Raw genomic sequence first — 23711 nt, 5'->3', positions numbered from 1 at the left:
CAGGCGATTGCACAGACTTGCAAAAAACAAAGGACTCACTTTGGAGCTAGGACAAGCCAGTGTCTGTAGTGTCAGTCACCATCAAGAACCATCAATAAGGTCTGCTGCCTGCTGCCTGCTGCCTGCTGCCTGCCGCCTACCGCCACACCATCCTGCGAGTGCCCTCCCCAGTTTCGGAAACTAGGCGGGGCGGGGCTTGGTCAGTACTTGGATGGGAGGACGCCTGGGAATGCAAAGTTCTGTAGGCTTTCTCTTAGCCGGACAAAAGCGGTGTTAATGAGCCGTGCCGGACCTTGTTAAAAAGAAAATATAAACGAAAGCTGAATTAAACACTTTAAATGATGCAACAAACAATCAATACACACTCTGGAATGTAAAAAGCCTTATTCAGATGAATAAGAGCGCTGAATTGGTCTTTTCCCGCAGAGCTAAAGTCAGTCTCAACTTACGTTTGAGCCGGTATGTCTATGACCGGCAAAGAGATACTCAAGGAGTGAGGACTGAAGACTATGAATACCAACTTGGACATGCAGAAGATCAGGCGCCGTGCTGCGGGGACATCAGTCGCTTGGCAGAGCGGAAGCATTGGTGGTTCAGTGGAAGAATTCTCGCCTGCCACGCGGGAGGTCCGGGTTCGATTCCCGGCCAATGCAAAAGCAGCTTTGAGTTGTCTTATGGCAGCGTTCACATCGTCCCCCTCGCAAGCCTGTGGAGGCCTTGTGCTTGTGAAACTAACACTCCTGCACTACAGGAACACTGCTGTATGCTGTCAAGAAATATGACAGGGCTACTTTATGATTTCCTAAAGGTGACACACATTTGGATCATTTGAATTTAGCTCCTCCAAAGGAAGTGGCCCATGGGCTTAGTGTACAATGTTGCATTTCCCAGTGCCATGTTCTCAGCCAAAAGGCGACGTCAGTTTCTGTAGTGTTGTGGTGATCACGTTCGCCTTACACTCCAACGAAGTCCTGCAGTCCTCGTTAGTATAGTGGCCAGTATCTCCGCCTGTCACGCGGAAGACCGGGGTTCGATTCCCCGACGGGGAGTCTTATGTTATTCTGTCTTTACCAGTTGAACAAAAGTACTGCTTACCATGATGGACAGCGCCGTTTAAAAGTGAACCAGCAGAGCTCACGGCTTTCAAATGGGAGACCTCGGTTCGATTCCCACCCCGAGCCCGTGGGCCGAAAGCTCCTGCGGATTTCCTACAAAGAAAACACAAACAGGAAGTAGAGTAATTGACTTTGAATATGGAAAACGCAACAAATGCACAGTCTGAAATATATATAAAGTGCAGCACAGGCGATTGCACAGACTCGCAAAAAACAAAGGACTCACTTTGGAGCTAGGACAAACCAGTGTCTGTAGTGTCAGTCACCATCAAGAACCATCAATAAGGTATGCTGCCTGCTGCCTGCCGCCTACCGCCACACCATCCTGCGAGTGCCCGCCCCAGTCTCGGAAGCTAGGCGGGGCGGGGCTTGGTCAGTACTTGGATGGGAGGACGCCTGGGAATGCAAAGTTCTGTAGGCTTTCTCTTAGCCGGACAAAAGCGGTGTTAATGAGCCGTGCCGGACCTTGTTAAAAAGAAAATATAAACGAAAGCTGAATTAAACACTTTAAATGACGCAACAAACAATCAATACACACTCTGGAATGTAAAAAGCCTTATTCAGATGAATAAGAGCGCTGAATTGATCTTTTCCCGCAGAGCTAAAGTCAGTCTCAACTTACGTTTGAGCCGGTATGTCTATGACCGGCAAAGAGATACTCAAGGAGTGAGGACTGAAGACTATGAATACCAACTTGGACATGCAGAAGATCAGGCGCCGTGCTGCGGGGACATCAGTCGCTTGGCAGAGCGGAAGCATTGGTGGTTCAGTGGAAGAATTCTCGCCTGCCACGCGGGAGGTCCGGGTTCGATTCCCGGCCAATGCAAAAGCAGCTTTGAGTTGTCTTATGGCAGCGTTCACATCGTCCCCCTCGCAAGCCTGTGGAGGCCTTGTGCTTGTGAAACTAACACTCTTGCACTACAGGAACACTGCTGTATGCTGTCAAGAAATATGACAGGGCTACTTTATGATTTCCTAAAGGTGACACACATTTGGATCATTTGAATTCAGTCTGAAATATATATAAAGTGCAGCACAGGCGATTGCACAGACTCGCAAAAAACAAAGGACTCACTTTGGAGCTAGGACAAACCAGTGCAGTGGTGATCATGTTCGCCTTACACGCCAAAAAAGTCCTGCAGTCCTCGTTAGTATAGTGGACAGTATCTCCCCATTTAGCTCCTCCAAAGGAAGTGGCCCATGGGCTTAGTGTACAATGTTGCATTTCCCAGTGCCATGTTCTCAGCCAAAAGGCGACGTCAGTTTCTGTAGTGATGTGGTGATCATGTTCGCCTTACACGCCGAGGAAGTCCTGCAGTCCTCGTTAGTATAGTGGACAGTATCTCCGCATTTAGCTCCTCCAAAGGAAGTGCCCCATGGGCTTAGTGTACAATGTTGCATTTCCCAGTGCCATGTTCTCAGCCAAAAGGCGACGTCAGTTTCTGTAGTGTTGTGGTGATCACGTTCGCCTTACACTCCAACGAAGTCCTGCAGTCCTCGTTAGTATAGTGGACAGTATCTCCGCATTTAGCTCCTCCAAAGGAAGTGCCCCATGGGCTTAGTGTACAATGTTGCATTTCCCAGTGCCATGTTCTCAGCCAAAAGGCGACGTCATTTTCTGTAGTGTTGTGGTGATCACGTTCACCTTACACTCCAACGAAGTCCTGCAGTACTCGTTAGTATAGTGGACAGTATCTCCGCCTGTCACGCGGAAGACCGGGGTTCGATTCCCCGACGGGGAGTCTTATGTTATTCTGTCTTTACCAGTTGAACAAAAGTACTGCTTACCATGATGGACAGCGCCGTTTAAAAGTGAACCAGCAGAGCTCACGGCTTTCAAATGGGAGACCTCGGTTCGATTCCCACCCCGAGCCCGTGGGCCGAAAGCTCCTGCGGATTTCCTACAAAGAAAACACAAACAGGAAGTAGAGTAATTGACTTTGAATATGGAAAACGCAACAAATGCACAGTCTGAAATATATATAAAGTGCAGCACAGGCGATTGCACAGACTTGCAAAAAACAAAGGACTCACTTTGGAGCTAGGACAAGCTAGTGTCTGTAGTGTCAGTCACCATCAAGAACCATCAATAAGGTCTGCTGCCTGCTGCCTGCTGCCTTATTCTGCCTGCTGCCTGCCGCCTACCGCCACACCATCCTGCGAGTGCCCTCCCCAGTCTCGGAAGCTAGGCGGGGCGGGGCTTGGTCAGTACTTGGATGGGAGGACGCCTGGGAATGCAAAGTTCTGTAGGCTTTCTCTTAGCCGGACAAAAGCGGTGTTAATGAGCCGTGCCGGACCTTGTTAAAAAGAAAATATAAACGAAAGCTGAATTAAACACTTTAAATGATGCAACAAACAATCAATACACACTCTGGAATGTAAAAAGCCTTATTCAGATGAATAAGAGCGCTGAATTGGTCTTTTCCCGCAGAGCTAAAGTCAGTCTCAACTTACGTTTGAGCCGGTATGTCTATGACCGGCAAAGAGATACTCAAGGAGTGAGGACTGAAGACTATGAATACCAACTTGGACATGCAGAAGATCAGGCGCCGTGCTGCGGGGACATCAGTCGCTTGGCAGAGCGGAAGCATTGGTGTTTCAGTGGAAGAATTCTCGCCTGCCACGCGGGAGGTCCGGGTTCGATTCCCGGCCAATGCAAAAGCAGCTTTGAGTTGTCTTATGGCAGCGTTCACATCGTCCCCCTCGCAAGCCTGTGGAGGCCTTGTACTTGTGAAACTAACACTCCTGCACTACAGGAACACTGCTGTATGCTGTCAAGAAATATGACAGGGCTCCTTTATGATTTCCTAAAGGTGACACACATTTGGATCATTTGAATTTAGCTCCTCCAAAGGAAGTGGCCCATGGGCTTAGTGTACAATGTTGCATTTCCCAGTGCCATGTTCTCAGCCAAAAGGCGACGTCAGTTTCTGTAGTGTTGTGGTGATCACGTTCGCCTTACACGCCGTGGAAGTCCTGCAGTCCTCGTTAGTATAGTGGACAGTATCTCCGCCTGTCACGCGGAAGACCGGGGTTCGATTCCCCGACGGGGAGTCTTATGTTATTCTGTCTTTACCAGTTGAACAAAAGTACTGCTTACCATGATGGACAGCGCCGTTTAAAAGTGAACCAGCAGAGCTCACCGCTTTCAAATGGGAGACCTCGGTTCGATTCCCACCCCGAGCCCGTGGGCCGAAAGCTCCTGCGGATTTCCTACAAAGAAAACACAAACAGGAAGTAGAGTAATTGACTTTGAATATGGAAAACGCAACAAATGCACAGTCTGAAATATATATAAAGTGCAGCACAGGCGATTGCACAGACTCGCAAAAAACAAAGGACTCACTTTGGAGCTAGGACAAACCAGTGTCTGTAGTGTCAGTCACCATCAAGAACCATCAATAAGGTATGCTGCCTGCTGCCTGCTGCCTTATTCTGCCTGCTGCCTGCCGCCTACCGCCACACCATCCTGCGAGTGCCCTCCCCAGTCTCGGAAGCTAGGCGGGGCGGGGCTTGGTCAGTACTTGGATGGGAGGACGCCTGGGAATGCAAAGTTCTGTAGGCTTTCTCTTAGCCGGACAAAAGCGGTGTTAATGAGCCGTGCCGGACCTTGTTAAAAAGAAAATATAAACGAAAGCTGAATTAAACACTTTAAATGATGCAACAAACAATCAATACACACTCTGGAATGTAAAAAGCCTTATTCAGATGAATAAGAGCGCTGAATTGGTCTTTTCCCGCAGAGCTAAAGTCAGTCTCAACTTACGTTTGAGCCGGTATGTCTATGACCGGCAAAGAGATACTCAAGGAGTGAGGACTGAAGACTATGAATACCAACATGGACATGCAGAAGATCAGGCGCCGTGCTGCGGGGACATCAGTCGCTTGGCAGAGCGGAAGCATTGGTGGTTCAGTGGAAGAATTCTCGCCTGCCACGCGGGAGGTCCGGGTTCGATTCCCGGCCAATGCAAAAGCAGCTTTGAGTTGTCTTATGGCAGCGTTCACATCGTCCCCCTCGCAAGCCTGTGGAGGCCTTGTACTTGTGAAACTAACACTCCTGCACTACAGGAACACTGCTGTATGCTGTCAAGAAATATGACAGGGCTCCTTTATGATTTCCTAAAGGTGACACACATTTGGATCATTTGAATTTAGCTCCTCCAAAGGAAGTGGCCCATGGGCTTAGTGTACAATGTTGCATTTCCCAGTGCCATGTTCTCAGCCAAAAGGTGACGTCAGTTTCTGTAGTGTTGTGGTGATCACGTTCGCCTTACACGCCGTGGAAGTCCTGCAGTCCTCGTTAGTATAGTGGACAGTATCTCCGCCTGTCACGCGGAAGACCGGGGTTCGATTCCCCGACGGGGAGTCTTATGTTATTCTGTCTTTACCAGTTGAACAAAAGTACTGCTTACCATGATGGACAGCGCCGTTTAAAAGTGAACCAGCAGAGCTCACCGCTTTCAAATGGGAGACCTCGGTTCGATTCCCACCCCGAGCCCGTGGGCCGAAAGCTCCTGCGGATTTCCTACAAAGAAAACACAAACAGGAAGTAGAGTAATTGACTTTGAATATGGAAAACGCAACAAATGCACAGTCTGAAATATATATAAAGTGCAGCACAGGCGATTGCACAGACTCGCAAAAAACAAAGGACTCACTTTGGAGCTAGGACAAACCAGTGTCTGTAGTGTCAGTCACCATCAAGAACCATCAATAAGGTATGCTGCCTGCTGCCTGCTGCCTTATTCTGCCTGCTGCCTGCCGCCTACCGCCACACCATCCTGCGAGTGCCCTCCCCAGTCTCGGAAGCTAGGCGGGGCGGGGCTTGGTCAGTACTTGGATGGGAGGACGCCTGGGAATGCAAAGTTCTGTAGGCTTTCTCTTAGCCGGACAAAAGCGGTGTTAATGAGCCGTGCCGGACCTTGTTAAAAAGAAAATATAAACGAAAGCTGAATTAAACACTTTAAATGATGCAACAAACAATCAATACACACTCTGGAATGTAAAAAGCCTTATTCAGATGAATAAGAGCGCTGAATTGGTCTTTTCCCGCAGAGCTAAAGTCAGTCTCAACTTACGTTTGAGCCGGTATGTCTATGACCGGCAAAGAGATACTCAAGGAGTGAGGACTGAAGACTATGAATACCAACATGGACATGCAGAAGATCAGGCGCCGTGCTGCGGGGACATCAGTCGCTTGGCAGAGCGGAAGCATTGGTGGTTCAGTGGAAGAATTCTCGCCTGCCACGCGGGAGGTCCGGGTTCGATTCCCGGCCAATGCAAAAGCAGCTTTGAGTTGTCTTATGGCAGCGTTCACATCGTCCCCCTCGCAAGCCTGTGGAGGCCTTGTACTTGTGAAACTAACACTCCTGCACTACAGGAACACTGCTGTATGCTGTCAAGAAATATGACAGGGCTCCTTTATGATTTCCTAAAGGTGACACACATTTGGATCATTTGAATTTAGCTCCTCCAAAGGAAGTGGCCCATGGGCTTAGTGTACAATGTTGCATTTCCCAGTGCCATGTTCTCAGCCAAAAGGTGACGTCAGTTTCTGTAGTGTTGTGGTGATCACGTTCGCCTTACACGCCGTGGAAGTCCTGCAGTCCTCGTTAGTATAGTGGACAGTATCTCCGCCTGTCACGCGGAAGACCGGGGTTCGATTCCCCGACGGGGAGTCTTATGTTATTCTGTCTTTACCAGTTGAACAAAAGTACTGCTTACCATGATGGACAGCGCCGTTTAAAAGTGAACCAGCAGAGCTCACGGCTTTCAAATGGGAGACCTCGGTTCGATTCCCACCCCGAGCCCGTGGGCCGAAAGCTCCTGCGGATTTCCTACAAAGAAAACACAAACAGGAAGTAGAGTAATTGACTTTGAATATGGAAAACGCAACAAATGCACAGTCTGAAATATATATAAAGTGCAGCACAGGCGATTGCACAGACTCGCAAAAAACAAAGGACTCACTTTGGAGCTAGGACAAACCAGTGCAGTGGTGATCATGTTCGCCTTACACGCCAAAAAAGTCCTGCAGTCCTCGTTAGTATAGTGGACAGTATCTCCCCATTTAGCTCCTCCAAAGGAAGTGGCCCATGGGCTTAGTGTACAATGTTGCATTTCCCAGTGCCATGTTCTCAGCCAAAAGGCGACGTCAGTTTCTGTAGTGATGTGGTGATCATGTTCGCCTTACACGCCGAGGAAGTCCTGCAGTCCTCGTTAGTATAGTGGACAGTATCTCCGCATTTAGCTCCTCCAAAGGAAGTGCCCCATGGGCTTAGTGTACAATGTTGCATTTCCCAGTGCCATGTTCTCAGCCAAAAGGCGACGTCAGTTTCTGTAGTGTTGTGGTGATCACGTTCGCCTTACACTCCAACGAAGTCCTGCAGTCCTCGTTAGTATAGTGGACAGTATCTCCGCATTTAGCTCCTCCAAAGGAAGTGCCCCATGGGCTTAGTGTACAATGTTGCATTTCCCAGTGCCATGTTCTCAGCCAAAAGGCGACGTCATTTTCTGTAGTGTTGTGGTGATCACGTTCACCTTACACTCCAACGAAGTCCTGCAGTACTCGTTAGTATAGTGGACAGTATCTCCGCCTGCCACGCGGGAGGTCCGGGTTCGATTCCCGGCCAATGCAAAAGCAGCTTTGAGTTGTCTTATGGCAGCGTTCACATCGTCCCCCTCGCAAGCCTGTGGAGGCCTTGTACTTGTGAAACTAACACTCCTGCACTACAGGAACACTGCTGTATGCTGTCAAGAAATATGACAGGGCTCCTTTATGATTTCCTAAAGGTGACACACATTTGGATCATTTGAATTTAGCTCCTCCAAAGGAAGTGGCCCATGGGCTTAGTGTACAATGTTGCATTTCCCAGTGCCATGTTCTCAGCCAAAAGGCGACGTCAGTTTCTGTAGTGTTGTGGTGATCACGTTCGCCTTACACGCCGTGGAAGTCCTGCAGTCCTCGTTAGTATAGTGGACAGTATCTCCGCCTGTCACGCGGAAGACCGGGGTTCGATTCCCCGTCGGGGAGTCTTATGTTATTCTGTCTTTACCAGTTGAACAAAAGTACTGCTTACCATGATGGACAGCGCCGTTTAAAAGTGAACCAGCAGAGCTCACGGCTTTCAAATGGGAGACCTCGGTTCGATTCCCACCCCGAGCCCGTGGGCCGAAAGCTCCTGCGGATTTCCTACAAAGAAAACACAAACAGGAAGTAGAGTAATTGACTTTGAATATGGAAAACGCAACAAATGCACAGTCTGAAATATATATAAAGTGCAGCACAGGCGATTGCACAGACTCGCAAAAAACAAAGGACTCACTTTGGAGCTAGGACAAACCAGTGTCTGTAGTGTCAGTCACCATCAAGAACCATCAATAAGGTATGCTGCCTGCTGCCTGCTGCCTTATTCTGCCTGCTGCCTGCCGCCTACCGCCACACCATCCTGCGAGTGCCCTCCCCAGTCTCGGAAGCTAGGCGGGGCGGGGCTTGGTCAGTACTTGGATGGGAGGACGCCTGGGAATGCAAAGTTCTGTAGGCTTTCTCTTAGCCGGACAAAAGCGGTGTTAATGAGCCGTGCCGGACCTTGTTAAAAAGAAAATATAAACGAAAGCTGAATTAAACACTTTAAATGATGCAACAAACAATCAATACACACTCTGGAATGTAAAAAGCCTTATTCAGATGAATAAGAGCGCTGAATTGGTCTTTTCCCGCAGAGCTAAAGTCAGTCTCAACTTACGTTTGAGCCGGTATGTCTATGACCGGCAAAGAGATACTCAAGGAGTGAGGACTGAAGACTATGAATACCAACTTGGACATGCAGAAGATCAGGCGCCGTGCTGCGGGGACATCAGTCGCTTGGCAGGACGGAAGCATTGGTGGTTCAGTGGAAGAATTCTCGCCTGCCACGCGGGAGGTCCGGGTTCGATTCCCGGCCAATGCAAAAGCAGCTTTGAGTTGTCTTATGGCAGCGTTCACATCGTCCCCCTCGCAAGCCTGTGGAGGCCTTGTACTTGTGAAACTAACACTCCTGCACTACAGGAACACTGCTGTATGCTGTCAAGAAATATGACAGGGCTCCTTTATGATTTCCTAAAGGTGACACACATTTGGATCATTTGAATTTAGCTCCTCCAAAGGAAGTGGCCCATGGGCTTAGTGTACAATGTTGCATTTCCCAGTGCCATGTTCTCAGCCAAAAGGCGACGTCAGTTTCTGTAGTGTTGTGGTGATCACGTTCGCCTTACACGCCGAGGAAGTCCTGCAGTCCTCGTTAGTATAGTGGACAGTATCTCCGCCTGTCACGCGGAAGACCGGGGTTCGATTCCCCGACGGGGAGTCTTATGTTATTCTGTCTTTACCAGTTGAACAAAAGTACTGCTTACCATGATGGACAGCGCCAATTTAAAAGTGAACCAGCAGAGCTCACGGCTTTCAAATGGGAGACCTCGGTTCGATTCCCACCCCGAGCCCGTGGGCCGAAAGCTCCTGCAGATTTCCTACAAAGAAAACACAAACGGGAAGTAGAGTAATTGACTTTGAATATGGAAAACGCAACAAATGCACAGTCTGAAATATATATAAAGTGCAGCACAGGCGATTGCACAGACTCGCAAAAAACAAAGGACTCACTTTGGAGCTAGGACAAACCAGTGCAGTGGTGATCATGTTCGCCTTACACGCCAAAAAAGTCCTGCAGTCCTCGTTAGTATAGTGGACAGTATCTCCCCATTTAGCTCCTCCAAAGGAAGTGGCCCATGGGCTTAGTGTACAATGTTGCATTTCCCAGTGCCATGTTCTCAGCCAAAAGGCGACGTCAGTTTCTGTAGTGATGTGGTGATCATGTTCGCCTTACACACCGAGGAAGTCCTGCAGTCCTCGTTAGTATAGTGGACAGTATCTCCGCATTTAGCTCCTCCAAAGGAAGTGCCCCATGGGCTTAGTGTACAATGTTGCATTTCCCAGTGCCATGTTCTCAGCCAAAAGGCGACGTCAGTTTCTGTAGTGTTGTGGTGATCACGTTCGCCTTACACTCCAACGAAGTCCTGCAGTCCTCGTTAGTATAGTGGACAGTATCTCCGCATTTAGCTCCTCCAAAGGAAGTGCCCCATGGGCTTAGTGTACAATGTTGCATTTCCCAGTGCCATGTTCTCAGCCAAAAGGCGACGTCAGTTTCTGTAGTGTTGTGGTGATCACGTTCGCCTTACACTCCAACGAAGTCCTGCAGTCCTCGTTAGTATAGTGGACAGTATCTCCGCCTGTCACGCGGAAGACCGGGGTTCGATTCCCCGACGGGGAGTGTTATGTTATTCTGTCTTTACCAGTTGAACAAAAGTACTGCTTACCATGATGGACAGCGCCGTTTAAAAGTGAACCAGCAGAGCTCACGGCTTTCAAATGGGAGACCTCGGTTCGATTCCCACCCCGAGCCCGTGGGCCGAAAGCTCCTGCAGATTTCCTACAAAGAAAACACAAACGGGAAGTAGAGTAATTGACTTTGAATATGGAAAACGCAACAAATGCACAGTCTGAAATATATATAAAGTGCAGCACAGGCGATTGCACAGACTCGCAAAAAACAAAGGACTCACTTTGGAGCTAGGACAAACCAGTGCAGTGGTGATCATGTTCGCCTTACACGCCAAAAAAGTCCTGCAGTCCTCGTTAGTATAGTGGACAGTATCTCCCCATTTAGCTCCTCCAAAGGAAGTGGCCCATGGGCTTAGTGTACAATGTTGCATTTCCCAGTGCCATGTTCTCAGCCAAAAGGCGACGTCAGTTTCTGTAGTGATGTGGTGATCATGTTCGCCTTACACGCCGAGGAAGTCCTGCAGTCCTCGTTAGTATAGTGGACAGTATCTCCGCATTTAGCTCCTCCAAAGGAAGTGCCCCATGGGCTTAGTGTACAATGTTGCATTTCCCAGTGCCATGTTCTCAGCCAAAAGGCGACGTCAGTTTCTGTAGTGTTGTGGTGATCACGTTCGCCTTACACTCCAACGAAGTCCTGCAGTCCTCGTTAGTATAGTGGACAGTATCTCCGCATTTAGCTCCTCCAAAGGAAGTGCCCCATGGGCTTAGTGTACAATGTTGCATTTCCCAGTGCCATGTTCTCAGCCAAAAGGCGACGTCATTTTCCGTAGTGTTGTGGTGATCACGTTCACCTTACACTCCAACGAAGTCCTGCAGTCCTCGTTAGTATAGTGGACAGTATCTCCGCCTGTCACGCGGAAGACCGGGGTTCGATTCCCCGACGGGGAGTCTTATGTTATTCTGTCTTTACCAGTTGAACAAAAGTACTGCTTACCATGATGGACAGCGCCGTTTAAAAGTGAACCAGCAGAGCTCACGGCTTTCAAATGGGAGACCTCGGATCGATTCTCACCCCGAGCCCGTGGGCCGAAAGCTCCTGCGGATTTCCTACAAAGAAAACACAAACAGGAAGTAGAGTAATTGACTTTGAATATGGAAAACGCAACAAATGCACAGTCTGAAATATATATCAAGTGCAGCACAGGCGATTGCACAGACTTGCAAAAAACAAAGGACTCACTTTGGAGCTAGGACAAGCCAGTGTCTGTAGTGTCAGTCACCATCAAGAACCATCAATAAGGTCTGCTGCCTGCTGCCTGCTGCCTGCTGCCTGCCGCCTACCGCCACACCATCCTGCGAGTGCCCTCCCCAGTCTCGGAAACTAGGCGGGGCGGGGCTTGGTCAGTACTTGGATGGGAGGACGCCTGGGAATGCAAAGTTCTGTAGGCTTTCTCTTAGCCGGACAAAAGCGGTGTTAATGAGCCGTGCCGGACCTTGTTAAAAAGAAAATATAAACGAAAGCTGAATTAAACACTTTAAATGATGCAACAAACAATCAATACACACTCTGGAATGTAAAAAGCCTTATTCAGATGAATAAGAGCGCTGAATTGGTCTTTTCCCGCAGAGCTAAAGTCAGTCTCAACTTACGTTTGAGCCGGTATGTCTATGACCGGCAAAGAGATACTCAAGGAGTGAGGACTGAAGACTATGAATACCAACATGGACATGCAGAAGATCAGGCGCCGTGCTGCGGGGACATCAGTCGCTTGGCAGAGCGGAAGCATTGGTGGTTCAGTGGAAGAATTCTCGCCTGCCACGCGGGAGGTCCGGGTTCGATTCCCGGCCAATGCAAAAGCAGCTTTGAGTTGTCTTATGGCAGCGTTCACATCGTCCCCCTCGCAAGCCTGTGGAGGCCTTGTACTTGTGAAACTAACACTCCTGCACTACAGGAACACTGCTGTATGCTGTCAAGAAATATGACAGGGCTCCTTTATGATTTCCTAAAGGTGACACACATTTGGATCATTTGAATTTAGCTCCTCCAAAGGAAGTGGCCCATGGGCTTAGTGTACAATGTTGCATTTCCCAGTGCCATGTTCTCAGCCAAAAGGCGACGTCAGTTTCTGTAGTGTTGTGGTGATCACGTTCGCCTTACACGCCGTGGAAGTCCTGCAGTCCTCGTTAGTATAGTGGACAGTATCTCCGCCTGTCACGCGGAAGACCGGGGTTCGATTCCCCGACGGGGAGTCTTATGTTATTCTGTCTTTACCAGTTGAACAAAAGTACTGCTTACCATGATGGACAGCGCCGTTTAAAAGTGAACCAGCAGAGCTCATGGCTTTCAAATGGGAGACCTCGGTTCGATTCCCACCCCGAGCCCGTGGGCCGAAAGCTCCTGCGGATTTCCTACAAAGAAAACACAAACGGGAAGTAGAGTAATTGACTTTGAATATGGAAAACGCAACAAATGCACAGTCTGAAATATATATAAAGTGCAGCACAGGCGATTGCACAGACTCGCAAAAAACAAAGGACTCACTTTGGAGCTAGGACAAACCAGTGCAGTGGTGATCATGTTCGCCTTACACGCCAAAAAAGTCCTGCAGTCCTCGTTAGTATAGTGGACAGTATCTCCCCATTTAGCTCCTCCAAAGGAAGTGGCCCATGGGCTTAGTGTACAATGTTGCATTTCCCAGTGCCATGTTCTCAGCCAAAAGGCGACGTCAGTTTCTGTAGTGATGTGGTGATCATGTTCGCCTTACACACCGAGGAAGTCCTGCAGTCCTCGTTAGTATAGTGGACAGTATCTCCGCATTTAGCTCCTACAAAGGAAGTGCCCCATGGGCTTAGTGTACAATGTTGCATTTCCCAGTGCCATGTTCTCAGCCAAAAGGCGACGTCAGTTTCTGTAGTGTTGTGGTGATCACGTTCGCCTTACACTCCAACGAAGTCCTGCAGTCCTCGTTAGTATAGTGGACAGTATCTCCGCATTTAGCTCCTCCAAAGGAAGTGCCCCATGGGCTTAGTGTACAATGTTGCATTTCCCAGTGCCATGTTCTCAGCCAAAAGGCGACGTCAGTTTCTGTAGTGTTGTGGTGATCACGTTCGCCTTACACTCCAACGAAGTCCTGCAGTCCTCGTTAGTATAGTGGACAGTATCTCCGCCTGTCACGCGGAAGACCGGGGTTCGATTCCCCGACGGGGAGTCTTATGTTATTCTGTCTTTACCAGTTGAACAAAAGTACTGCTTACCATGATGGACAGCGCCGTTTAAAAGTGAACCAGCAGAGCTCACGGCTTTCAAATGGGAGACCTCGGTTCGATTCCCACCCCGAGCCCGTGGGCCGAAAGCTCCTGCAGATTTCCTACAAAGAAAACACAAACGGGAAGTAGAGTAATTGACTTTGAATATGGAAAACGCAACAAATGCACAGTCTGAAATATATATAAAGTGCAGCACAGGCGATTGCACAGACTCGCAAAAAACAAAGGACTCACTTTGGAGCTAGGACAAACCAGTGCAGTGGTGATCATGTTCGCCTTACACGCCAAAAAAGTCCTGCAGTCCTCGTTAGTATAGTGGACAGTATCTCCCCATTTAGCTCCTCCAAAGGAAGTGGCCCATGGGCTTAGTGTACAATGTTGCATTTCCCAGTGCCATGTTCTCAGCCAAAAGGCGACGTCAGTTTCTGTAGTGATGTGGTGATCATGTTCGCCTTACACGCCGAGGAAGTCCTGCAGTCCTCGTTAGTATAGTGGACAGTATCTCCGCATTTAGCTCCTCCAAAGGAAGTGCCCCATGGGCTTAGTGTACAATGTTGCATTTCCCAGTGCCATGTTCTCAGCCAAAAGGCGACGTCAGTTTCTGTAGTGTTGTGGTGATCACGTTCGCCTTACACTCCAACGAAGTCCTGCAGTCCTCGTTAGTATAGTGGACAGTATCTCCGCATTTAGCTCCTCCAAAGGAAGTGCCCCATGGGCTTAGTGTACAATGTTGCATTTCCCAGTGCCATGTTCTCAGCCAAAAGGCGACGTCAGTTTCTGTAGTGTTGTGGTGATCACGTTCGCCTTACACTCCAACGAAGTCCTGCAGTCCTCGTTAGTATAGTGGACAGTATCTCCGCCTGTCACGCGGAAGACCGGGGTTCGATTCCCCGACGGGGAGTCTTATGTTATTCTGTCTTTACCAGTTGAACAAAAGTACTGCTTACCATGATGGACAGCGCCGTTTAAAAGTGAACCAGCAGAGCTCACGGCTTTCAAATGGGAGACCTCGGTTCGATTCCCACCCCGAGCCCGTGGGCCGAAAGCTCCTGCAGATTTCCTACAAAGAAAACACAAACGGGAAGTAGAGTAATTGACTTTGAATATGGAAAACGCAACAAATGCACAGTCTGAAATATATATAAAGTGCAGCACAGGCGATTGCACAGACTCGCAAAAAACAAAGGACTCACTTTGGAGCTAGGACAAACCAGTGCAGTGGTGATCATGTTCGCCTTACACGCCAAAAAAGTCCTGCAGTCCTCGTTAGTATAGTGGACAGTATCTCCCCATTTAGCTCCTCCAAAGGAAGTGGCCCATGGGCTTAGTGTACAATGTTGCATTTCCCAGTGCCATGTTCTCAGCCAAAAGGCGACGTCAGTTTCTGTAGTGATGTGGTGATCATGTTCGCCTTACACGCCGAGGAAGTCCTGCAGTCCTCGTTAGTATAGTGGACAGTATCTCCGCATTTAGCTCCTCCAAAGGAAGTGCCCCATGGGCTTAGTGTACAATGTTGCATTTCCCAGTGCCATGTTCTCAGCCAAAAGGCGACGTCAGTTTCTGTAGTGTTGTGGTGATCACGTTCGCCTTACACTCCAACGAAGTCCTGCAGTCCTCGTTAGTATAGTGGACAGTATCTCCGCATTTAGCTCCTCCAAAGGAAGTGCCCCATGGGCTTAGTGTACAATGTTGCATTTCCCAGTGCCATGTTCTCAGCCAAAAGGCGACGTCATTTTCCGTAGTGTTGTGGTGATCACGTTCACCTTACACTCCAACGAAGTCCTGCAGTCCTCGTTAGTATAGTGGACAGTATCTCCGCCTGTCACGCGGAAGACCGGGGTTCGATTCCCCGACGGGGAGTCTTATGTTATTCTGTCTTTACCAGTTGAACAAAAGTACTGCTTACCATGATGGACAGCGCCGTTTAAAAGTGAACCAGCAGAGCTCACGGCTTTCAAATGGGAGACCTCGGATCGATTCTCACCCCGAGCCCGTGGGCCGAAAGCTCCTGCGGATTTCCTACAAAGAAAACACAAACAGGAAGTAGAGTAATTGACTTTGAATATGGAAAACGCAACAAATGCACAGTCTGAAATATATATAAAGTGCAGCACAGGCGATTGCACAGACTTGCAAAAAATAAAGGACTCACTTTGGAGCTAGGACAAGCCAGTGTCTGTAGTGTCAGTCACCATCAAGAACCATCAATAAGGTCTGCTGCCTGCTGCCTGCTGCCTGCCGCCTACCGCCACACCATCCTGCGAGTGCCCTCCCCAGTCTCGGAAACTAGGCGGGGCGGGGCTTGGTCAGTACTTGGATGGGAGGACGCCTGGGAATGCAAAGTTCTGTAGGCTTTCTCTTAGCCGGACAAAAGCGGTGTTAATGAGCCGTGCCGGACCTTGTGAAAAAGAAAATATAAACGAAAGCTGAATTAAACACTTTAAATGATGCAACAAACAATCAATACACACTCTGGAATGTAAAAAGCCTTATTCAGATGAATAAGAGCGCTGAATTGGTCTTTTCCCGCAGAGCTAAAGTCAGTCTCAACTTACGTTTGAGCCGGTATGTCTATGACCGGCAAAAAGATACTCAAGGAGTGAGGACTGAAGACTATGAATACCAACTTGGACATGCAGAAGATCAGGCGCCGTGCTGCGGGGACATCAGTCGCTTGGCAGAGCGGAAGCATTGGTGGTTCAGTGGAAGAATTCTCGCCTGCCACGCGGGAGGTCCGGGTTCGATTCCCGGCCAATGCAAAAGCAGCTTTGAGTTGTCTTATGGCAGCGTTCACATCGTCCCCCTCGCAAGCCTGTGGAGGCCTTGTACTTGTGAAACTAACACTCCTGCACTACAGGAACACTGCTGTATGCTGTCAAGAAATATGACAGGGCTCCTTTATGATTTCCTAAAGGTGACACACATTTGGATCATTTGAATTTAGCTCCTCCAAAGGAAGTGGCCCATGGGCTTAGTGTACAATGTTGCATTTCCCAGTGCCATGTTCTCAGCCAAAAGGCGACGTCAGTTTCTGTAGTGTTGTGGTGATCACGTTCGCCTTACACGCCGTGGAAGTCCTGCAGTCCTCGTTAGTATAGTGGACAGTATCTCCGCCTGTCACGCGGAAGACCGGGGTTCGATTCCCCGACGGGGAGTCTTATGTTATTCTGTCTTTACCAGTTGAACAAAAGTACTGCTTACCATGATGGACAGCGCCGTTTAAAAGTGAACCAGCAGAGCTCATGGCTTTCAAATGGGAGACCTCGGTTCGATTCCCACCCCGAGCCCGTGGGCCGAAAGCTCCTGCGGATTTCCTACAAAGAAAACACAAACGGGAAGTAGAGTAATTGACTTTGAATATGGAAAACGCAACAAATGCACAGTCTGAAATATATATAAAGTGCAGCACAGGCGATTGCACAGACTCGCAAAAAACAAAGGACTCACTTTGGAGCTAGGACAAACCAGTGCAGTGGTGATCATGTTCGCCTTACACGCCAAAAAAGTCCTGCAGTCCTCGTTAGTATAGTGGACAGTATCTCCCCATTTAGCTCCTCCAAAGGAAGTGGCCCATGGGCTTAGTGTACAATGTTGCATTTCCCAGTGCCATGTTCTCAGCCAAAAGGCGACGTCAGTCTGAAATATATATAAAGTGCAGCACAGGCGATTGCACAGACTTGCAAAAAACAAAGGACTCACTTTGGAGCTAGGACAAGCCAGTGTCTGTAGTGTCAGTCACCATCAAGAACCATCAATAAGGTCTGCTGCCTGCTGCCTGCTGCCTGCTGCCTGCCGCCTACCGCCACACCATCCTGCGAGTGCCCTCCCCAGTCTCGGAAACTAGGCGGGGCGGGGCTTGGTCAGTACTTGGATGGGAGGACGCCTGGGAATGCAAAGTTCTGTAGGCTTTCTCTTAGCCGGACAAAAGCGGTGTTAATGAGCCGTGCCGGACCTTGTTAAAAAGAAAATATAAACGAAAGCTGAATTAAACACTTTAAATGATGCAACAAACAATCAATACACACTCTGGAATGTAAAGAGCCTTATTCAGATGAATAAGGTCTGAATTGGTCTTTTCCCACAGAGCTAAAGTCAGTCTCAACTTACGTTTGAGCTGGTATGTTAATGACAGCAAGGAGATACTCAAGGAGTGAGGACTGAAGACTATGAATACCAACTTGGTGTAGTGTAGTGTCTATACCAACTAGTGTAGTGGTGATCACGTTCGCCTTACACGCAAAATGTCTTTTACTTATACTTTTTTATATTGAACATTTGTGTTCAGTGACTAATCCAACCTATTGTCCAGGTGTACACCTACATATTTGTAAGCACCAATTCAATGTATCACCACAGATGTTGATTGGATAAGGAGGGGGCTTAGACCTCTGAAAATCCACTACCATCTCCTTGGTTTTAAAGAAGTATTCATTAGGAGGCAGTTTTGTGACTCCAGTCACTGAAGGATTTTAGCAGTACTCCGCTTCCTGTCTATTCCTGTTACATGCAACAATTGTAGTATCATCAGGGGATCTTCTAGAGCCCATCCCAGCTCTCTTTTTGGGTGAAAGGCAGGTGTACACCCTGGACAGTTCACCAGTCCATTGCAGGGCTGTCAAAGAACATAATCCTCATATAACTTGCTGGTTCTTCAAGTTGAGACAAAACACAGTGAAGCATGTAGAGGACAGCATCATCCACAACACTGTGTTCTCGGTAAGCAAACTGCAGAGGATTAGTTGTGTGTATAACCTTGAGCCTTAAGGAGAATCATCCTCTCCAAGATCTTTAAAATATGGGATGTGAGAGCCAGCGGACTGTAGTGATGTGGTTAAGACACGTTTGCTAAATATTTGATTAAATGAAGAGTAGTTTTAAGGTGAAAGAAAGTGTGGTAACTGAGTGACAACCAACGTGATTTTGTGTACCATTACTTATGACCCACAATCCTTTGTACAAGGAAAAAAAAACAGCACCTCTCGTCACGTGGTATTGTCAGTGAGGCGGAAATGAAAGTTAACTAGCGACAGCAGCAGAACACAGCTGAAAAGGGTATGGGAAATGTTACATTTAAGCCCAGTTCTTTGGTGTGTCAATGGATGTAGCATATTTTAACCTGAGGGATGTAACTATAAATGCAGCTCTATTTATTGTCAGCTGTTTAGAGCGAGGTTTTTCGGCATGTCTTTATGTAAAATCAACCGACGAATCTTGCTCGCTAACAGCTAACGTTAGCGTCTTTCAGATAAAGTTAGCCAGAATTAGCTCGACCGGACATGCAGCAGTTTCAAAACAAGTGTAAACAAAACTGTCATAGTTGTGGTTAGTATCGTGTGCTATTAAACATTGTGGAGAGTTACGGAATTCTTATTTCCGAGTAAAAACGTTTTGTTTTTGGTTTTTCCTCTGTGCGGTGTATTAGTCCTAACAAGTCGGAAGATTTTCATGTTTGCCATTAGAGTTTTTGTTTGGAAACAATGACCGGAAGTTTCACTAGTTTTTAGTCTGACTTGACAGTGATACACACAGATGTCTTGATCATCTTCCGTGTTTGCCTTTGCTACGCTACAGCCCAGGGTATTTAAACATGGGGAGAATTAAATCTGTTTAGCAGGGTGCCAGTTAAATATTTATAAGTCTATTCGCTGTGTAGCCGATCCAGCTAACGCTGTCGTTCAGTTTTATTCACAACGTTGACAGAAGGTGCCGTGCGCTTTGTTGTGATAGCGTTCATCTAGTTGTCTGTCGTGCGGAGACAGGTCTCTTGTGTCCATTTGTTCATGCAGTACCTAACTATTCGTGTCATGATGACCAAGTGATGTCTTGTCATGCATCACTTGGTTTTGCCAGCGGTCTCGTGCTGAGGTTCCAGCAGCAGTCACCTTGGTGCTGCAGCAAGAAACGCCACCCTGATAACATCATGAGGATCCCTACTACAAGCCAGTGTTAGGATTTGGGTCTTTTATAGATGTATACAGTTAAGATCAGTATTGGCACTAGGTTCAGTTTTGCTGCAAAGTGACAGTGTGTATCTTTAAATCCAGCAGGCTACATATCTGACTTTGCTCAAGGTGATGTTGATAGGATTTGGCACAGTGTCTGATGGGGGGAGGCAGGCAAATCTCTGCTGTTACTGTAATGTATTTGGTCCGGTTGCTAAATCTACTCTGTTTGTAGGGAGTCTTTTCTCATGTTGTGATGCAGCGACAGTATGTTGTAATATTGTGTGTGTGTGTGTGTGTGTGTGTGTGTGTGTTTCAGAGCTGTGATGTCATGGCAGCTGCCAGTGTGAGCAGAGCTGGCAGTGCCCACACCACTGAAAAGTCTCAGTTGATCTTAAAAGGTAATCATCTTTCATTAGATCTTTACTTTGACCAACTATAACGTAACACCCTCAACAGAGTGATAAAAGTCAACCGTGACATGTCCTTGCATAAAGAAGATAATAGTTTTATAATGTATAATATAATTCTTTATTGCTCTTGTCAGTTTTGCACTCATTACTGATTGTCAGAAGGCCATAATTATAACCCTTCTCCGATTGTTTGCGTAGGTCCTAGCAGGTTTTATTACCCATGACGACATCTTGCCAGGTGTTATTGTTGTCCTAACCTTTGTTACAGTGCAGCATTTATTTAGGCAGGATGTGTAACAGTTTCACATCATTTAAAAAAGTGACTGTGTCAGATGCCTCTTCATTTATGTATGTTATACTTATGTAGATTCACAGTGACTGAAGTTATCACATCATGGCATCATTCAGCTCAGATAGTTCCATGTATTTTGTTTGGATTCAAACAACATTCCTAATAATTCCTAATAATCTCTGTCCATTACATAAACACCTCCATCGCTTTGGGTTGTATGTTGAAAGATGTAAGAATTTCTGGTTCCTTTTCATCAACAAAAATTAGATTTACCAGTATATACTCCAAGTGATCCAAGTGACTGTAATTTTTTCACAGATTCTTTATAAAAAGTCACAGCATGTTAGAGCATGAAGGAAAACACAGATTTAATCCAGCTTCACTTATAGTGTGAATATGGAGTGGTGATAAATTGTCTGTGCTGATCTGGTAGGTTATAGCCCCGTCCTGAACTTCCCCCCATGGGAATTATAAAGTTGATCTTATTTAATGCTCCAAGCTATCACACACCGTTTTCAGTAACAGTAATATCCACTTAACAAGTATCATATCAGTTAGCCCATGTTTTAATTTTGCATTTTAACACAGCACCAACATAAAGGTAATGTGTGTCAGTGATGTAAACAATGAACATAGATAGATGACTGGTCTCTGTAAAGTTAACTTTATTACTGAGATTCGTTTTAACCAAATTATGTCAGGTAGGTCAAGACACATGAGAAGTTGGTAAATATACCTCCAGGTTAGCCAAATTTATTTGGGGAAGACAATGAATGCATTTATTTTGAATGCATCAAGGGATTTTTACTCACTTGCTGTTTGACATCCAAATAAAGTGATTTACATAAACCATGGAACTTGATTTTTAAAATGGTACTTGTAATATATGGAAGTTTTTTAGCTTCTTTATTAAGTATGTGCTCTCTGAGCGGCTGCAGAAGCTCTTGATGAACAGAACAGAAGCAGTAATGTTACTTTTCCATCTCCAGACACAACTGTGTCAGCTGCTGGGACACTGGCTCATTAAGTCCAGTCTCTCGGAGGACCTGCTTCTGTCGACTTTGCCATACCATTACTCTCTATGTAAATAAAGGCTCAAAGATTTACTCGTCTACTTACTGGCTGGGACTTGCTGCCTTAATTGGGCAAGCTTACTTACACTTGCAGTTAGCCAATCAGAGGCAGGGTAGGTGGCGGGTCATAGCAGATGCAGGTGCAGACCTACCTTGATGAGGAGTGACAGTTTGTATTTCCATTTGAATTGAAATTTTCACAGTGTCTGTAGAAGGTACCCTACGCTCTTAAAAGTTACTCTGAGTACTAAATTATCATACATGTATGGGCAAGTCTATGAAAATACCTTCTTATTTAAAACCAAATTACACTTCCATCCATCCATTAGTTAGTGTTTCTCCTTCGGGGTGTTTCAGTGGGGCTGGAGCCAATCCAGCTGCATGGCATACCCTGGACTGATTTTATTACTATTTAATTATGAAATATCACTCTCAATTCATTGTACATTTAAGTATACTTAAGAGTTTTTTGTGGTTACATTGATGAATTGTCTTTCTGTGTTTTACAGTCTTATGTAAGACTTGTATTTTCTTTAAGGAGGCCAAAAAGTACCTTTCTCCTGTCTCCAATCAGTTTTTATTCAGTCACACTGTCTACCTTTTCCCTGAACTTCTGATTTCCTGTGACTCTGGCGAAGCCTGCATTTGATTCTTGAATTTCAGGCTGGGCTCTACCTCTCTGTGTCAATTCCTACTCTGCAAGAGGGCTGTGGGCGAGTCCCATTTTGTCTGCCAGATGAGTTCAGAGACTGCTAGTTCATCTCACCTAGAGTGGATTTGCTAATATCTCATCTGCAATAGAAAGAAGTAGAGACAGAAGCCTCTTTCTGTGTCAGCATTTATTCATCCAGATCAGATACACCCAGGGAAACACTGGAGTGCTGCCTGCTTATTGCTTTTCAATCCAGCAGTGATGAATAAGTGGGATGTCGTATGACTGACACATGCTGTAATAAGATTCTCAGCAGACCTACAACAATTCAAAACCGCTAACCCTAAGCTCAGTTGTAGAATTATACCCCTCTTCCAGAGATCCCAATAGTGCTGAGATTCAGATTAGAAAAAGAAAATGTTGGAGAGTTTTATCAAGAAGTCATCATTGTGATGACTTGTTTTACGTGGGCATGATGTGACAAAATAGTTACAAATACATTTACAGCAGTAGCAATTTTAGACTGTGGAAGCACTCTGATGTAAGTATTGAAAGTCCCATTCTGCAACCATGTAATTATTTTCCTCAACCCCTCACTTGAAAATAAATGAGTGTACCTGCAGATGTTTTGTCTTACACCAGAGGGCAGTGCTTATATTTATTTCTTTACTTGCCGTATTACCAGCACACAAGTTGTTCTAAATCCACACAACATACTTATCAGCAATCTGTATTTCACGATAAGGCAATTTAGTAAGTTCAGTATAAGAGTAACATGTTCATCTTTGCGTGTACACGTGAGAATGCTGGCTGCTGAGTTTGGATCAAATGAGTTAGGGTTTCCTCTGTTAGATACTCAATTTAAAGACCTGTTTGCAGAAGGCACAGAGGTGAATTGTGAGTGAGCTGACATTAAACCTAAAACTTTCATCTTTAAAACACACACTGTAGAATAGTTTTCTAGTTGTGGTTGGACTGTGGCTATGGTCGCACACTTTTTATCTTACTCTACTTAATTACGCTCTTTTTTCCCATGGGCTCTGTGCATCACTGACAAAGGATATGTTTTTTTTTTTAATGTATGTTCACGCACAGTGGTTTCAGCAAAGCCCCAATCTCCCAAGCTGCCAAACCGTCATACTCGACTCAGCTCCTTTGTGGAGGTGACTGCAGATGGCCTGACCAGTGAAACCAAAAAAACAGGCAAACGCAGTGGACACCTGGAGCTGCAGTGGAATGAAGACCTCACCCTGTAAGAATATCATTTCCCACAATGATGTTTATACAGTCATGTATTTTTTTTGCAACTTTGTGTAAACAGATATATAGAACACACAGAAACATTGTATATCTGCTACACTGTTGTGTCATTAGTTTTTCAGGCAATGAAGGAAAGGGTTCCCAATATCCAAATATTCCCCTCTGGTAGAAGTGCATGTCACTGAACATTTAACTGAAGTTCAGTGGGTTCTCCTGTAAATATCCAGTTTATTTAAATGGAATCCAGCTCTTTGCAAACACTTTGTGAGGTAAAAGAAAGCACACTCACTGACATTGTTATAATAGAAATAGGTACTGTAAATGGTTGAGGAAAACTGGATAAAATGACACTGCCTGTTTGTGGTTGGTGTGTTTTCATGC

General features: G+C 46.6%; 1 protein-coding gene and 19 non-coding genes across 22 annotated transcripts in view; all 20 read left to right on the top strand.

The window, feature by feature from the left end:
- The first annotated feature begins 582 nt into the window (after positions 1–582).
- trnag-gcc (transfer RNA glycine (anticodon GCC)) lies at positions 583–653 on the top strand. The gene has a single exon. It is a non-coding gene; the product is annotated as a tRNA-Gly (tRNA).
- A 1217-nt stretch (positions 654–1870) lies between these two features.
- trnag-gcc (transfer RNA glycine (anticodon GCC)) lies at positions 1871–1941 on the top strand. Its single transcript has one exon. It is a non-coding gene; the product is annotated as a tRNA-Gly (tRNA).
- A 1761-nt stretch (positions 1942–3702) lies between these two features.
- On the top strand, positions 3703–3773 carry trnag-gcc (transfer RNA glycine (anticodon GCC)). Its single transcript has one exon. It is a non-coding gene; the product is annotated as a tRNA-Gly (tRNA).
- A 324-nt stretch (positions 3774–4097) lies between these two features.
- trnad-guc (transfer RNA aspartic acid (anticodon GUC)) lies at positions 4098–4169 on the top strand. Its single transcript has one exon. It is a non-coding gene; the product is annotated as a tRNA-Asp (tRNA).
- Positions 4170–5014: 845 nt separating this feature from the next.
- trnag-gcc (transfer RNA glycine (anticodon GCC)) lies at positions 5015–5085 on the top strand. The gene has a single exon. It is a non-coding gene; the product is annotated as a tRNA-Gly (tRNA).
- A 324-nt stretch (positions 5086–5409) lies between these two features.
- Positions 5410–5481, top strand: trnad-guc (transfer RNA aspartic acid (anticodon GUC)). Its single transcript has one exon. It is a non-coding gene; the product is annotated as a tRNA-Asp (tRNA).
- An 845-nt stretch (positions 5482–6326) lies between these two features.
- On the top strand, positions 6327–6397 carry trnag-gcc (transfer RNA glycine (anticodon GCC)). Its single transcript has one exon. It is a non-coding gene; the product is annotated as a tRNA-Gly (tRNA).
- A 324-nt stretch (positions 6398–6721) lies between these two features.
- trnad-guc (transfer RNA aspartic acid (anticodon GUC)) lies at positions 6722–6793 on the top strand. Its single transcript has one exon. It is a non-coding gene; the product is annotated as a tRNA-Asp (tRNA).
- A 2200-nt stretch (positions 6794–8993) lies between these two features.
- On the top strand, positions 8994–9064 carry trnag-gcc (transfer RNA glycine (anticodon GCC)). The gene has a single exon. It is a non-coding gene; the product is annotated as a tRNA-Gly (tRNA).
- A 324-nt stretch (positions 9065–9388) lies between these two features.
- trnad-guc (transfer RNA aspartic acid (anticodon GUC)) lies at positions 9389–9460 on the top strand. The gene has a single exon. It is a non-coding gene; the product is annotated as a tRNA-Asp (tRNA).
- An 888-nt stretch (positions 9461–10348) lies between these two features.
- Positions 10349–10420, top strand: trnad-guc (transfer RNA aspartic acid (anticodon GUC)). The gene has a single exon. It is a non-coding gene; the product is annotated as a tRNA-Asp (tRNA).
- An 887-nt stretch (positions 10421–11307) lies between these two features.
- Positions 11308–11379, top strand: trnad-guc (transfer RNA aspartic acid (anticodon GUC)). Its single transcript has one exon. It is a non-coding gene; the product is annotated as a tRNA-Asp (tRNA).
- Positions 11380–12214: 835 nt separating this feature from the next.
- On the top strand, positions 12215–12285 carry trnag-gcc (transfer RNA glycine (anticodon GCC)). The gene has a single exon. It is a non-coding gene; the product is annotated as a tRNA-Gly (tRNA).
- Positions 12286–12609: 324 nt separating this feature from the next.
- trnad-guc (transfer RNA aspartic acid (anticodon GUC)) lies at positions 12610–12681 on the top strand. The gene has a single exon. It is a non-coding gene; the product is annotated as a tRNA-Asp (tRNA).
- Positions 12682–13568: 887 nt separating this feature from the next.
- Positions 13569–13640, top strand: trnad-guc (transfer RNA aspartic acid (anticodon GUC)). Its single transcript has one exon. It is a non-coding gene; the product is annotated as a tRNA-Asp (tRNA).
- Positions 13641–14527: 887 nt separating this feature from the next.
- trnad-guc (transfer RNA aspartic acid (anticodon GUC)) lies at positions 14528–14599 on the top strand. Its single transcript has one exon. It is a non-coding gene; the product is annotated as a tRNA-Asp (tRNA).
- Positions 14600–15486: 887 nt separating this feature from the next.
- On the top strand, positions 15487–15558 carry trnad-guc (transfer RNA aspartic acid (anticodon GUC)). Its single transcript has one exon. It is a non-coding gene; the product is annotated as a tRNA-Asp (tRNA).
- Positions 15559–16386: 828 nt separating this feature from the next.
- Positions 16387–16457, top strand: trnag-gcc (transfer RNA glycine (anticodon GCC)). The gene has a single exon. It is a non-coding gene; the product is annotated as a tRNA-Gly (tRNA).
- Positions 16458–16781: 324 nt separating this feature from the next.
- Positions 16782–16853, top strand: trnad-guc (transfer RNA aspartic acid (anticodon GUC)). Its single transcript has one exon. It is a non-coding gene; the product is annotated as a tRNA-Asp (tRNA).
- Positions 16854–18679: 1826 nt separating this feature from the next.
- wwp2 (WW domain containing E3 ubiquitin protein ligase 2) overlaps positions 18680–23711 on the top strand; it is a 48441-nt gene continuing 43409 nt past the window's right edge. For 2 of the 3 annotated variants that reach the window (XM_026310957.1, XM_026310955.1), the window contains exons 1-3: positions 18680–18750; positions 19960–20041; positions 23166–23322. In XM_026310957.1, coding sequence (XP_026166742.1) covers positions 19972–20041; positions 23166–23322 — 227 coding nt within the window. In that variant the 5' untranslated portion in view covers positions 18680–18750; positions 19960–19971. Of the gene's footprint in view, positions 18751–19222; positions 19276–19959; positions 20042–23165; positions 23323–23711 lie in introns of those variants that run through there. The other variant, XM_026310956.1, reaches the window with a different exon arrangement.

This window comes from Mastacembelus armatus, chromosome 6 (genome assembly GCF_900324485.2).
Source record: "Mastacembelus armatus chromosome 6, fMasArm1.2, whole genome shotgun sequence".
NCBI classification, from domain to species: Eukaryota; Metazoa; Chordata; class Actinopteri; order Synbranchiformes; family Mastacembelidae; genus Mastacembelus; species Mastacembelus armatus.
Note: the sequence above shows the minus strand (reverse complement) of the source record. Positions and strands in the feature narration are given on the sequence as shown.